Genomic DNA, 15,958 nt, shown 5'->3' with positions numbered 1-15,958 from the left:
CCCCCACACGCTGAATAACGCGTAACACGGTGTTTAATAAACTGTTAACTTTCCCTGAAGTATCTTTGTTGTGGACCTGTGATGATTGGCTGTTGTATCCCTGTAGACCACGCCCTACGGCTTTCAGACGGTAAAAGATGACTTCAGTGTGGCGGTGTTAATATGTTTCCCACTCACCCTAACCCACCCTAATCCTACCTTAAACTATCCTAAACCGCCTTAAGCCCCAACCTATCATGCCAAGCCAATCATGTTGCAGTGGGGCGTATCCTGCCTAGAAACTATGAGGGAATCCTAATAATGCAATAATTGCTATTTCCACGTCGCTTCTAAATCCTCTTAGCTGCCTGAGGTCCCTCCACCTGTGAAAGTCAACTCTTATGCTCACCCTTGTTTGCATTTTTGTTTTATTTTCCGGAGGTGATTTTCTGCCATAGCGTCAGCAAAGCTCCTGAAACCCAAGGCAACAGGTACCTGCAAGACCGCAGAGGTGTGCCCACATTGACGTGCCCGTGAGTGCATGGGAAATGAATGGGGCTAGAGAGGGGTGATTTTTATTTATTTTATGACTACTGTCAGGTCGTTCTGACAGTTGAACCAAATATGACAAAAAAAAAAGTGTTGTTTTTGTTGTTTTTTTGAAAATTGCAAACTCCCCCGACGTATTGGAATTAAAATTAAAAGTATTTAATTAAAAGTCAGTAGTAAGAATTTTTGTCTTTGTGACCACCATGTACACTTTACAGTATTTACGGCTTCTAAAATAACATTCCAGGAGAAACCTAAAGTGTACTATTTACAAGTGAACTTAATTTGAACGTTTTAGGGCGTACACCAAAGAGAGAGAGAGAGAGAGCAAATAGTTCAAGATGGTCCAATTGATTGAGAACTATGAAGAGGAATTCCCAAAATGAAAACAAAAAGGCATGTTTTATTGGAATAAAACGAACAACATACTTAAAATGTGTAAACTATATCAAGTTGTTCTGAAAAACGTCCACCTGCCTTTTTGAGTGATTGTAGAATGTAACCTATCCTCAAGAGGGCGCCATCTGCCATTTTCCATTTTCAACTGGTCTTTATGGATGCTGAGATGAGACTCTATATACCAGTTAAAATGGTGAAATGAATTGTTTGCACACAATACTGTATTAATTTTGTACTCGGAGGAAGAGAATGAGTCTTTTGTATGCTTTGTTGCACGTATAGAAGCGGAAAGAGTACATTTTAAGCCATAAAATAGAACAGAATGAGTATTTGTTGCTGAGGTGTCAAACAAATTGATTCTTCACATACACGTTCCTTCTGAAAATATACAAAAGTTTAATTTAATATAGTTTGGCAAAAATGTCATACACCATACAGACACATCTGTGCTGTGCATTTCTTGCAGCTACTGTATATTGCACATGAATTACACTGCTCATCATATTCAATTCACAATGGCAAATCCAGAGGACATTAATCTCCAAATGACAATCATATGAATAACCAACTTTAAAGTACGACAATCCCAAACCCAAATATTGTGATTGGCAGCATACAGTCCATACAACTTTCTTTTCTCAAACAACAATAAGTGGCACCCTCAAATATAATACATTATGCAATACTAACCCTTCCTTTTTTAAATTACCACCCACTGCATGTTTGCCAAGTGATCTACTATGCCTAAAACCAAATTTAGTATCAACAAGTATCCAGTAATTTACATTATCCTCTCTTGACTGCCGTTGTAAACCCTCCGAAGCACTCAAAGATACAGTATAAGCCGCTACTTTACTTTTCACTGCAGAACACACCCCTCCAAGCCTGAATACAACTTGAACAATAAATGAGAATCATCATCCCGTATCAAAAACGTAGTTTTTTCTTGTGACAAAACCTCTAGAAGAGAATTGGTGAGAGAAAGTGCATTGGAAATATTCATTCAAGAGACAAGCCGGACACTGGCTTCCTTTCCTATATGATGAATGAAATTAATACTTTGTTGTAGTCTAAAATCACATGCAGAAATGTATTGCATTTTCAACACAGGAACCCCATGGAGAAGCATTGGCTTTCCTTAAGAAGACATACTGTTAATGCATTTGTGAGGAAACACATCTACATCTTTGGTAACCCCATTAATCTGTGGGTTTGTGTGGTACACTTAATTTGCATTGGTTGTGCTTTTACTATATCATCTAATTTTAAAGAGTTTTGTGAGAATTAATCATTCTTAAATCCTTACCTTCCCCTCTGCACTTACAAGACACATATTTGGATGTCTTCATTAGGAAAAAGTAAATACACGCACACAAAAGGCACTTGTGTTGTTAAGGCATTCTTCAGTATGTCATGTTCAATGTTAATCCAAGGCACAGTGCCATTCTCTCAAACCCGTCAATCCCTGAGGATAATCTATGCCTGTTTGCTTGGGAGACACGACGCAAATGTGATCATGTGTGGATATTCAAGTCCAAAAATAATCCCAATCAGGCACCAAGATTAGACTGGGATGGCATGGCATGAGAGATCTGAAGGGCGGTCGGGGGGGGGGGGGGATTGTTGTCAGAAGATAAACAGTTCTCAAAGTTTAAAGTTTCCCCTTCATTCTTTCACTCGATGTACAGGATTTCACTCTCCTTCAAACCAAAACGGGTCTTGTACTTGTCAAACAGGCACTGGAGGGACTTGACATACATTGCATGATAAAGATCCACCATCTCATCAGAGGGGTCCTCTATTTTGGGCACTGTGATGGGCTCCCCAACTGCAAGAAAGTGAAGTGTAGCATTTGTGTCAATCAGTGAGCCATTTACTGGATTTACATAACATTCACATTTGAACAAAAAGGGCTGACGTGCACTTACCTATGGTTGTGATCGGTTTGCCATATGGCACGATGCCCCAGGAGTTGCCAAAGAAGAGGCCGCATCCATGGAAAAGGCACGGAGCGAAGCCTAACAACTTCTGTAACTTCTTCTGGACAGCGCTCCAGTAAGTGCCCTCCTCGAGGATCACCTGCTTGTAGGCATCATTCTCCCCAAAGGAATACACTGGAACCAAGTCGGACCTGACGGCACAAAGAGAAAGACATTTTCAAATAATGCTCGATGAGCTGGGGCTTTATACGTTTTATGACCTTATTCCCCGCTGGATAAATTAGAAAAGCATTTTTTTTTTTAGTTCGTTTAGATGAGTTCGGTCCAGCCTACTGGAGGTGCCAGAATAAGAAAATCGAGACAGAAGTTGTTGTTGTTGTTATGGCTGCCAGCAAGAAACGTGCTAATCAGCATGCTTCAAATGTAATCCCGAATGAAAAGCATTCCCGTGAAAAGCACAGGCAGGTTTGTCGTCTTTGCCAAAAGATTAAGTCTGAGAGTTTCTATTGAATAATTAGAAAAATTTCTACTGTACGTTTATACAATGACAGATATATATATTTTTTTTTTTAAACTGATAAAAGATTGACTTGACTCATCAATGCCAGTTTAAACCCGTTTCCCGATTGAACCCCTACGTCTTGTAAACACATTTTTACGGGAAACTCTCTCGTTATGCAACCTCACAAGATATTTTATCGTACCGTAGTACATTTCGCTTAATTTTCTAAACAGAACTTCACTGTCCAAGTGAGTTTTACTCTCCCAATTCCATTTAATAACAATGATCACAGTCTGGTAGGCACCATTTGTTAGCTAAATTCAGGGTAAGGTAGAGTCTCCTTTCAGCTTGAACATTTACCAAGCTGTTATGTAGAAATGTCTGCATAACTGCATTTGTTTTCTAAATAGCTCTAATCTGCTTTAAAGGGTGAAACCATTGATAATCCTCAGTGATATTTGACATAATCAGGGTTGTTTGGGTTCTCTGGGGGCCCACTACCGATAAAATGTGTATGATTGCTGACTCTGTCTGTCCTCTATTAAAGGGCACAACTTGATTTAGTAACACTCCCTGTGATATAATTTGAACTTGAAAGACTTTGGTTTCACTCATTCCTGCAAATGACATTTGTATGTGAAAGCAGATTGGGATAACTCGTGCCCGTGTGCGAAGCCCAGCTCACCCTCTCTGGAGTGCCATTCTCACAAAGCCTTTACGGTTCTTTAGGATGACAGAATTCATGCCTGGTGCACAGTGTAACGACTCCGCTGCGCCTCCCACAACAATGATCACAGCGTTCCCTGTACCGTTACATGACAGTAGGTAGTCAATGGAGTTCCTGTTCACAGGACAGATACCTAAAATAATTGAGAAAAAAATAAAAATAAAAATAAATAAATAAATAAATAAATAAATAAATTACTACAACCGGGAGCAAACCAAATTTGCAGTGTTCTCGTGTCATTTTGTGAAGCTAAAAATAGACAGAATCCCAAACAGTTTGTGTTCATTGTTATTCCGAATTTTACAAACCCCAAATTCAATGAAGTTGGAACGTTGCGTAAAACGTAAATAAAAGCATCATAAAATGATTTGAAAAATCCTTTTCAACAATAATCATTTGAATACATTACAAAGAGAAGATATTTAATGTTCAAACCGATGAACTGTGTTTTGTTTTATTGCAAATATTCTGTCATTTTGAATCTGATGCCTGAAACATATTCAAAAAAAGATGGGAGAGGGGCAACAAAAGACTGGAGAAGTTGGGAAATGCTAAAAAAAAAAGTCTTGTTTGGACCACTCCACAGGTGAACAGGTTAAGTGGAAAAAGGGTGAGTGTCATGTTATAAAAAGGAGCATCTCCGAAAGGCTCAGTTGTTCATAAGCAAGGGTTCTCCACTTGCTTGCATGAACAAATAGTCCAACACTTTAAGAACAATGTTTATGAACACACAATTCCAAGGAATTTAGGGACTTCATCATCTGCGGTCCATCATTTTATCAAAAGATTCAGAGAAGCTGGCGAAATCTCTGCAAGGCTCAAAACCAACATTGAATGCTCGTGACCTTCAGTCCCTCAGGCGGCACTGCATTAAAGTGGAAAAGTATGATGTGGTCTGGCAAGTCCAAATTTCAATTTTTTGGGGGAAATCATGGATTTTTATCCTCCAGGCCAAAGAGGATAAGAACCATTTGTTATCAGCGCAAAGTTCAAAAGCCAGCATCTGTGACGGTATGGGGGTGTGTTAGTGCCCATGGCATGGGTAACTTGCTGTGAAAGCACCAATAATGCTAAAAGGTACATAGAGCTTTGGGAGCAACTTATGCTGCCATCCAAGCAATGTCGTTTTGAGGGACATCCCTGCTTATTTCAGCAGGACAATGCCAAACCACATTCTACACGCGTTACAACAGCGTGGCTTCGTAGTAAAAGAGTGCGAGTACTAGACTGGCCTGCCATCAGTCCAGTCCTGTTAAAAATGTGTGCCACATTATTAAGCGAAAAATACGACAACACCAGACTGTTGAGTAACTCGAGTTGTACATCAAGCAGGAATGGGAAAGTATTCCACCTACAAAGCTTCAACAATTAGTGTCCTCAGGTCCCAAATGTTTGAGTGTTGTTAAAAGAAAAGCAGTTGTTACTCAGTGATAAACATGTCCCAGCATTTTTGGAATGTGTTGCAGGCATCAAATTCAAGATGAGTGAATAATTGCAAGAACAAAATATAACTCAGTTTGAACGTTAAATATCTTGTCTTTGTAGTGTATTCAAATGAATATACGTTGAAAACGATTTGCAAGTCATTGTATTCTGTTTACTGTCTGTTTCTGTCTGGTCTCCATTAGAACAGTGGCGGTTTCTGATATGGGCAGCCGCCCAGGTCGGCATTCTATGAGGAGCGGTGCTCAGAAGTGTTCCCTTCTGGTTTTTCTTGATGCAATATTGTCCATGATGTACTTGTATGACATCTGCTCCCCAACTGTGTGGTTTATGCTTTATGATGCCAGTTAGCGTTCCTTGGACAGGGTTGACAAGTGGATTTTTATTAAAGTCCCTGTAGATTGATTTGTTTCTAAGTACATTATACATGTTTGAAGATAATTACTGAAAAGATGGGCAAAGATTGAGAATTACAGTATGTAGGACTGAATTGTGAATATTTTTTTAACCCATGTAATTTTTCCAGATTTTTTTGGGCAGAGATAAAACCGTGCCACACTTTGGTTTCTGGCATGAGTCGCCCCTCCCCCACTATCTAAGCATTTGAGCTGCTAAGTGACCGGTCTGCAGATGCATTATGTCCCCACCAATGAGTGTAAATTGGCTTGTGTGCTTATTTTATGATTATAGTCTACTGTAACTATTCAGTTTTGAAGGTGAGAAGAACATGATTTCATGTTTTTATGGTTCATGTGTACACTGCTATCTACAGTAGTGGTACTTGATTGACAGTTAACTGTTGAGCGGAGTTTGATTTTAGTGCATTCGGCGGAAACAACCACAGCGTTTGAGAGTGGAAGCAACGGATTGATTTTCCATGCTGTTTCCTCAACCTCAAATTTTATCCATCCATCCATCCATCCATCCATTTTCTACCGCTTATCTGAGGTCGGCTCGCGGGGGCAGTAGCTTTAGCAGGGAAGCCCAGACTTCCCTCTCCCCAGCCACTTCATCCAGCTCTTCCGGGGGGATCCCAAGGCGTTTCCAGGCCAGCCGAAAGACTCAGTCTCTCCAGCGTGTCCTGGGACGTCCCCGGGGTCTCTTCCCGGTGGGACGTGCCCAGAACACCTCACCGGAGAGGGGTCCGGGAGGCATCCGAATCAGATGCCCCAGCCACCTCATCTGGCTCCTCTCGATGTGGAGGAACAGCAGCTCTACTCTGAGATCCTCCCGGATGACCGAGCTTCACACCCTATCTCTAAGGGAGAGCCCGGACACCCTGCGGAGGAAACTCATTTCGGCCGCTTGTGATCCGGGATCTTGTTCTTTCGGTCACGACCCGACCCACAGCTCGTGACCATAGGTGAGGGTAGGAACGTAGATCGACCGATAAATCGAGAGCTTCGCCTTTCGGCTTCGCTCCTTCTTTACCACAACGGACCGATACAAAGTCCGCATCACTGCAGACGCTGCATCGATCTCCCATTCCATTCTTCCCTCACTCGTGACCAAGACCCCAAAATACTTGAACTCCTCCACTTGGGGCAGGATCTCATCCCCGGCCTGGAGAGGGCATGCCACCCTTTTCTGACTGAGGATCATGGTCTCAGATTTGGAGGTGAACGAGTCTGACTTACTGCCGGATATGCGGACCAAATCTCTGACTCCGGTCGTACAGGGACCGAACAGCCCGTATCAGGGGTTCGGTACCCCATACTCCCGAAGCACCCCCCACAGGACACGGTCGAACACCTTCTCCAAGTCCACAAAACACATGTAGACTGGTTGGGCGAATGCCCATGCACCCTCGAGGACCCTGCCGAGGGTGTAGAGCTGGTCCACTGTTCCACGGCTACATTTTTCGTTTCCTAAAATTGATGCTGCACATCCCCAAGAAGAAAATATTAATATATGTATTTTTTAATTTACAGTATATTTTAATGTACGATATACATTTAGTTTATTTTAGAATCATTCATCCCTCCAACCATCCATCTACTTTTTATACCACTTGTCCTTATCAAGGTATGTGTGGGCCAGCTGGAGCCTAAAGAATATTTCATTTATTGGACAAATACCGAGAGGTTTTGCAGTTTTGTATGGAATATTTTATTTATTGGCGCATTTACCACGAGCAGTTTTGCATTTTCTTATGTTTAACTTTGAATGTCATTAAATCTGTTTATGTCAAACCAAATGATATGAAGTTTGGCATTTATCCTTTGAACAAATCCATGACCTTCAAACTATGACCTTAACATCCAGGTACATACTGAACTGTAAATTTTGGTGTACCATTACTGTATGCTAATTGCAATTTAGAACGGTAATACCAACTGTTTATAAAGTGTAAACATCTCATCCCTAGCATGTTTACACTTCTACATGCACATAGGCCCTGGCTCAAGATTGGGAAATACTGACCTAAAGTAACCTTAAAGTTAACATACATTGACTCGATCTCCGTCTGGAGAACAAGCAAAGAAAAACAAAGTAAACAGAAGCTATTTCAGCTGTGCAAAAGGGAAAAGATCCCTTGTCTCACAGATAAAATTATCAGCATCATCACCTGTTTTAAGAGCTCTTCATAAGACCGTGCGGTTGGTCGGATCCACTCACCTCCAGACATCAGGTAGTCCCGTAGGACAGGCATTCGGAAGTTTCCTGCCAAGGTGGCCAGGGAGGGTTTGATGCCTGGAAATTTCTTGGAGAAGCCTGTGGCCTCTGTCCCAAAGTTGCAGAAAGCCCCGAAGCAGAAGATGCCATGGGGATGGTAGCCAAAGATATAGTTCCGGTTGGGCAGCAGGTTATGGGTTTTAATTAGCTGGGGAATGACAGGACAAGGACTGGTGAGGCGGATTTCCAGAGAGGAGCACATTGCCAGAGCAGGAATATGTGAGAAGTGCTATGTCGTGATTCCAAAAGTATTAACGAATACGTGTATAGTGATCTCATGCTTGTGTTTTGTTATGTATACTTTCTGTATCAGAATGTGATTTGCAATCAAGAACCTATATTAAAAAAAAAAAAAAAACACAGAAAAATGACATTTTAATTACTACTAGCACACAACTCTTTCAGTTTGTGCGTGTGAGTAACAGGAAATATATTTTGTCTCCATAGTAAATCATGAAACAGAGTCACAAAAAAAAAATCACATCCAATTGTCATGCAAATGATTTAAAAGAGATGTGTAAAAACTGACTCAATTTATTGGTTTACATTTTCTTTTTTTCCCCAGGGTGAAGACAAAAAAACACTGCTATACAGTTAAAATTCCGTTGAAAATAAGAGTGTCTTTGTTAAATGGGTTATAAAATCTATTTCTATTTGAATTAGGAGTTGAACCAATTAGTCATCCAGTCGACTTTACTACTCTGCATCAATGTTTAATGCTAAAAGTTGACTAATTACGGTATGTGTTCTTGGTATCTCATCTTCTAATCAGCCAATTTACAAAAGACTTTCGACTTGCCCGTTTGCTGCCGTCGCCGGTCTTTACCGGTCTGTGGAGCAGTGAATGTCTGGCCAACAAGGCAACAGTCTTCATAAATCTTCATGGGTCAGAGAGTACGAAAATAGGCAGGCTTTGGATGAGAACAGCGGTTAGCCTCGCTATTTCCATCAACGCTAGTCTTTATACATTCATACTAGCAGTACCTCGGGATTGGCAGTGTGGAACGAGGGCAGCTGCGTGAAGTGAAACTCCATCTTCGAGCAAAAATGCTCTGATGTCAGTGTCGTAAAGCGAGACAAGTGTCACAATTTTGGTGTGTGTTGGAGCAAACAACTTCTATGATGAATAAAGTTCTTGTTAGCAGATGGTTGTTGTCCGTGAATGATTAGACAAAACATTTTGGCGATAAAGATTCTTCGCCGCCAGTCCCGAGGTACAGCTGGAATTAATCTTAAAGACCATCAGCGATCGGATTAGCAGAAGCTAGAGAGGCTGGTAACCACTATTCTCATCCACCACCATCGTACTTTCATACACGAAGACATTTAAAGACTGTGTTGTCTTGTTGGCTGGACATTTCACTGCTCCACAGAGCATTATAGTCCAGCGACAGTAGCAGACAAGAGAGTCAACAGTCCTCTTATTGGAACACAAGATGGGACTGGCCAGTTTGTTAAAGAGAAACATGCCCAGGACTCCTGCTACCGTAATTAGAACTACATTCATTGTAATGGCATAATGATGAGTTGTATTTTTAATCATCATCAATCATCATCATCGTTTCTATGACTGTCCATCGAAATATGTCTTGATGTGAAACCAGTCTGTGGCGTAAAAAACACTTGCTACTGAGCTGAAAGAATATCAATGACGTCAGGGATTAATCGACTTCTCTTCAACTTGCATTACGTAATAGACGACTAGAAAAAAATCTTTAGAGTTTCAACCCCTACGTTTTCAACATGAAGCAGATTTAAGATTTTTTTTTGCCTAAGACAGATGTGAAAACGAACATTGGGAGACCCTGTATTTGTAATAAAACGTGCTTTGAATCCAAATGTAGAGCGGATTCGGACCATCATGTGTTTTAGGAACGAAGAAACTAAAACATCCTTATCGACGGATCATGCCTCAATTGCCGTCATAAAATAAGGACCCAATATAAATACTGTGTGTATTCAGGCTGCCATGAACAAGACTGAAAATTCAGCTTTGTAGTTATTTTAAGTCCCTTTTTTGCACCTAGTAGATGTTTTAATTTTGCATTATATGGTGGACAAACTGAACAAGACAATGTTAATTTCGTCCTTGTCTGTACAGCAGACTACAGATCCGACTCAATGTGTACACAATACTCCGTCAGGAGCTGGCCAAACAACAGTTGCACAACCACATTAGCAAATGAGATCACGTTGAAGATCCCCTTAGTATCACAAGACTCCACCTGGTCGTCATGGTGATTACAGTGAACCGAACGGAACAGGATTCTTTGGTTTCTCCAAATACAGCAACATTATAAGAGTCTTTGCTAGACCTGCTAAAACCTTCGTTTAATTGTTTTCATAACAGCCATACTCCTGACTTCCTTTTAATGCTGTTTTGGACTTTGTTCAGTTTACCTCCAGCTCATGTAAATAGCAGTCGGTTGTTCAGAATTGATACGAAGCAATTTACTAATGGATTACCGTGCAGAAATATTCTGGTACTTCTAAGTCATGGTGTTTGGGGCAGAGTACATGAAGCTATTTGAAACTGTTTCAAGAGATTAACTATTAAAGGCAGACCTCAGCGAAGATTGATAGACCTTTGGTTTGCTCCTTTTGCAATACTGATATTACTTAAGATGTCAAAGAGCATCTGGGTAACACAAAATGGTCATAGCAAGGTCCACAGGGCACACACATACAAGCTACAGATCAATGTGTTGGACAAAGTTCAACCTCGAACAGTAGGACTTCAAATCCAGCCCCTTGGTTTCATCAACAGACTGTAGATATTATGCTCCGGGTAACACATGGATCTCACTGTGTATTGGTATTGACCTTGAAACCCCGAGTAACACACATACAATGTCCCGTTCAAAAGATAAAACACTCACTTTCGGGCCTGTGGTGTACTCTAATTAAAGGTTGCAACAGATATTAGTTACAAAAAAGAAAACAAGAGAAGGAAAACAACTTTTAGCCTATCAGGGAGGACCAAATTCCATCAAACTCTTAACATACGCAGCTGATAAACTTATCTGGGGTGGATTCACTTATCTATTAAGTCATATGTGAACATAACCAGAAATGGACAACTTGCTCAGCAGTAGGAGTTGTTTTCTTTGGTCAAAATTAAGTTGGTTCCCATGGCAACTCCATGAACTTCAGTAATTGATCAAGAGCGAACAGCAAATTGTCAAGATTACTTACCCTTATTGGAAAATAGTCTCGAAAGTACGTCCACACTGTCCAACTTCTGACCCATGAAGATCTTCTGCCACCTGGTCAGGAAAAACATATATTAAAACTGTTATGAAAATAATTCTACTTGGGGAAATCCAACTCAAATGCTTAATGCTCAATTGTGAATTACTGTGCAGTGTTTGGTTGCAACTTTAGAGATGGGAGGGACAAAGTTTCACTTCACCATTTGCAATTTTGACAGAACGTTTGCAAGCAAAGTCTTAAGCGAAGTCAATGCTCTTTTTAGCTAAAGTAAGCCAAACTATTAACTATTCCGGGTCATTAAGTGAAAGTCTCAGTTTTATTTCCGCTGTCAGTTAGGCAGTGAGCAATGTTTGAACTCTGCAGGGATCGTAGTGGTTTGCGATAGCCACTTTGTCTTCATGTCGTGTCTTTGCCACAGCGTCCAAAGCTCCTCTATACTTTCTCAACTTTTTAATCCCTCATTTTAGCCCAGCTAAGGAGATTGGAAAATGTATCATATAGCTGATATTCATTGATTTGGGGTCATACAGAAATGAACAAACAAAGACGAACACAAATGGCTGGTGTCTATTCCAAGGTGTACCCCGCCTCTTGCCCAAAGTTTCCAGCACACCCGTAACCCCAATGAGGACACGCGGTATAGAAAATGGATGGATATAAGAACGTATGCCTGACCTTAAAGGCTCTTTCTCCTGGCTGACATTCGCGGTAACTTGCCGATTCATTTGTAGTTTTCGGACGTGTGCGCACCCATCTGTATTATTATGCATTGTTCATCAGGACATACAGTAGTACATGGTAGGCTCTTGTACCGATATTCAACACAAGTCTTGACATTCATTCACACAGTTGCATAAATACACTCAAGCATTGATCATCAAACACAGCAGCATCTTTGTACATGGATCGCCCAATCAATTTTACACCTTAAAAACCACATCACCCATTGGTGATATGATTACACAATTATGTCCCTTTTTGTTGAAATTGAAACCGCTTTGGGTTTACAGCCCGGAACCCCGTCATCAGATCAGTACAGTCACATCACGTGTTTGTTAATAACAAAAACAGCGAGCAACGGCGATTAAATACCTTGTTTTGGGGTGTTCCAGTCAACAATGAGCCAGGAGGTGTAAAGGGCAGCGATAAGCCAACAATCAGTGCAGAACATATAGATTAGCAGGACGGTGCAGACTGCCCCTAAAGGAGGAGGGGAGCAACTGTCAAAAACTCACAAGTACATAATTAGATCAGTCGAAAGAGGACAGAATCCCCACGAGGCCGCAGCATGAGTGTGCACATACAATACGGCAGCTTAGTGAGCAGACCTACATGGGACTTATGAGACAACATGCTAATTCTTTAGGTTTTTGTTGGCTTTCTTACAGCTTAGCTGAAATGTACAATGGCAATACACACACACGCATACCCAAGGCTAAGAAGGTGACCACCCACTGCAGCACAGAGATGACCTGGAGATGTTTCTCCATCTTGGATCCACAAAGCCAGAAAGCCAAGGGCAGGTCCTGCAGGGAGGAGAGGATGCTGGAGCCAGTGCCTGTAAAGAAATCCCAAAAAGAGAGTCAAATCTAAATCGATGAGCATTTCGGCGGTGACATCATGGGATAAATTAGTGTTCGAGGGAAGCAAACACTCCTAGGAATTAATTACAGTGAAGCCGCAGAGCAACATGTGAGAGGACTGCATGCAACGCGGCAAGAACTAACTACTCATCGTAAGATCAGCACGTTTGAGTCAAGTCAGAGCGAGATCCGATAAGAACGTCTCCCTTGAAAGATTTACAGTAACTAATCCCATCAGTCCACACTGGAAATAACCCAGCGCCAGGCCACCGGTGGTAAGCGACCATTGCCGCTTCCATCGCTATAAGGGGCACAATTTGCAGGCGGTTTATCGCTCATGCAGATCAAACTGGTCAGCAGTCAGAAAAGTACACAAACACGAGAGGGACACAGTCGGCGCGTGCAGACTGAACAAAGGTTTCATCTTCTCGTCTCATTCTTCATACTGATGGAATCGACTTCCATATTCACTTGGGACAGATGTTGACATTTTTATAAGCATTGGTGCTGCTTTAATTTTGTATCAAGGATTACACGTGTACGGATCTGCCAGCAAAAATACACTTTTTTTTTTTTTTTTTTGTCAAACCTCTTTTTTTTCACAGTCAAAAACAAATGATAATAATATTGCAATAAAAATAATTGTTAGCAGGGAACTGAGCAGGAAGGATTTTTACAGTGGTTTAGTTATATTGAATTTACGGGATGTGCAGCATGCGAACAAGGAATGGCAACTCATTTGTTTGAGAAGTTCAGGAGCTTGTGCAGCCTCTCCTGCATTGTGCTTACCTTTGAGCACGCCCGAGTATGCGGCAAGGATGGTCTTCATGGTTCTTGGCTGTCAACGAAAATCGCATGTATTGGATCTGCTCAAAGGTGCAAGCTCACAACTCCCCCGTCATGACTGATTTCAACTGCAAAGGGCTGAGACGGCCGCTCGGCATTTAATCACCGCGGGGGAGGAGCCACGCGTGCGCGGGTGTGCGTGAGCGAATTGGACAAACGCGCGCGCGCCTTGCACCTCCGGAAGCAAGTCATGTGGAGCAGCCATAGACGACGCACATGGATTATTAAGCATTCATTGTTGAATTTCCCATTGAAGGGCAACACTGAGTATACTGAAAAAAAAAAAAAAAAAAAAAGTGTTTATTTCCCGTTGCACCTGATTCAAATGTGCTTAACTGATGCAATTTACCCCCTTTTCCTTGAAAATAATCCAATATATGTTAGTTTAACACATTGTAATCATGTGCAACCAATGTACATGTTCAATTGAAGTAAATTCAAAGGCCTTTTTTTCAGTGTATAATAAATTTAAAAAAAGAATATCTCATAAAAGTATTGCACTAAAGTGTGGACTGCCGCTGGTTTACACAGCATTCCAAGTGATCAATGGGATAGTGAATATCAGTTATACATCAAACAGGCAAAAGGAAAACAAAAAAACAATAATCTGTAAGAACAAATAAAGATCACTTAGATGTGTCAAAATAATTTGAAATGTACAAACACAGAGTATTAAATAAAATGAGCGTACAGCTACAGTAAAAATGGCAACAAATGGACTATTCATTTTCAATGATCCCATTCAAACCCACATTAAAATGGTTCCAAATGCTAGACTGTGCCATTTAAAAATGTTACACTAAAAAAAAAGAAAAATAGAATCAGCGTAGCTACCCTTCAGAAAGGACAAACAGAAGGGCGGACATGAAGCAACGCAATCTCAAACACTATTACTTAGTTAGCCAAATACAGTACCTCATTAAATGGTTGCATCCAAATGTTGAGCAACAATCTTGGCTGGAGCTAGAACAGGTCGACTGCAAGACGGAGCGCCAAACGTGCAGGCGTCCCATTTATCAGCACAAGTGTCAAACGCCACAATTGCATTGTGAATCCGATTATTGCAGCCGCTTTATCGGCTGGGTGGAAAAGTTCAGAAACCGCACAATCTCAGTCGGCACAGCCATATCGGTCCTCCAACATTCTGCAAGGCCATGCGGCTGAACAGGACGGGTTAAAAGAAAAGAAAAGAATGAATTTTGGAACCAAACAGAAGTACCTGCGACAAGGTGGCAAATATGGTTTCAAAAACAAATATAAAATTGAGTCATTGTAATTATATGTGATGTTACATATAAGACGGGCAAAAGTTTTAGTTAAAAAAAAATAAATCAATAAAAAAAAAACGACTTAATGCAAACATTTCACTTTTTATTTTATGCTGTTCAGTATGCAATACATTTGAATCATGTGCAACTGATGTACATGTTTGAATGAAGTCAATTCAAACAACTTTTAATTTTTTTGTTTTTGTTTTTTGTGAGAGTGCTTAGTTCGCGTCAACCTTTGGCCGGCTCTGCGAGCCACAGTGAAAACACTATTGACTACCCGTGGTTCACTCTCACCATCTAAAGTCTTATTTAAGGAGAGGATTAAAAAAATGCTGTCTCATGCCATTTATAAAGATGAAAAGGCAGTTCCCTTATGGTATCGTTGAAGTCAAAATCTGAAAATCCAAATTATGCTCATTTATACCACTTCACAGAATTCAGATTACGTCTGTTTTCTCTGGGTTCTTCAGTTTCCCAGACATTAGCAGATAGTATATCGGTAGAATATACGCTGAGCGCGGAAGTATTTGTACAATCGGTTGCTAGACTTTACACCAAACACAATGGATTTGAAGTCATCAAGATGTGAAGATGATTTTACGCCGAGCACCTCCATAGATGGGGAATCCAAAGTATTTAGCCAAAATGACAGAACTGCAAGTCAAGGATAGCAGAGCAACAGTATGGCCTCCTCAACAGGATTTCATCACACTGGATATTAGGGGTGGGGGGGAAAGACAATTTCCATTGGCTGAATAAACTCTTTGCCCTTTGTATCTCATGCAGCTCATCCTAAAAATTGCACATATCTGTTGGGAAACCACCCGAGA

At 40.9% G+C, this 15,958-nt stretch overlaps 1 protein-coding gene across 2 annotated transcripts; it reads right to left on the bottom strand.

Annotated features, from left to right (window-relative positions):
• Positions 1 to 1,299: 1,299 nt before the first annotated feature.
• On the bottom strand, positions 1,300 to 13,959 carry dgat2 (diacylglycerol O-acyltransferase 2). 2 transcript variants are annotated; one of them, XM_061751255.1, is made up of 8 exons: positions 13,801 to 13,959; positions 12,858 to 12,986; positions 12,521 to 12,628; positions 11,411 to 11,481; positions 8,159 to 8,363; positions 4,055 to 4,229; positions 2,856 to 3,058; positions 1,300 to 2,755 (listed from the first exon to the last, which is right to left on the bottom strand). In XM_061751255.1, the coding sequence occupies exons 1-8, from the start codon at positions 13,838 to 13,840 to the stop codon at positions 2,601 to 2,603; spliced, it is 1,086 nt and encodes a 361-aa protein (XP_061607239.1). In that variant the 5' UTR covers positions 13,841 to 13,959; the 3' UTR covers positions 1,300 to 2,600. The 2 variants fall into 2 exon arrangements, with proteins under 2 accessions (XP_061607239.1, XP_061607240.1); XM_061751256.1 differs by having other exon boundaries at positions 4,055 to 4,172.
• Positions 13,960 to 15,958: the final 1,999 nt, after the last annotated feature.

Source organism: Phyllopteryx taeniolatus, chromosome 17 (assembly GCF_024500385.1).
Source record: "Phyllopteryx taeniolatus isolate TA_2022b chromosome 17, UOR_Ptae_1.2, whole genome shotgun sequence".
Taxonomy (NCBI): domain Eukaryota; kingdom Metazoa; phylum Chordata; class Actinopteri; order Syngnathiformes; family Syngnathidae; genus Phyllopteryx; species Phyllopteryx taeniolatus.
This window is presented reverse-complemented; position numbering and strand designations above follow the sequence as displayed.

Coding starts and splice junctions, on each gene's coding strand:
- dgat2 (XM_061751255.1), bottom strand. CDS start 13,840: ATGAAGACCATCCTTGCCGCATACTCGGGCGTGCTCAAAG. Junction 12,629..12,857: donor GGTCACCTTCTTAGCCTTGG/GTATGCGTGTGT, acceptor CTCCTCCTTTAG/GGGCAGTCTGCACCGTCCTG. Junction 4,230..8,158: donor GGACTACCTGATGTCTGGAG/GTGAGTGGATCC, acceptor CAATTATTTTAG/GTATCTGTCCTGTGAACAGG.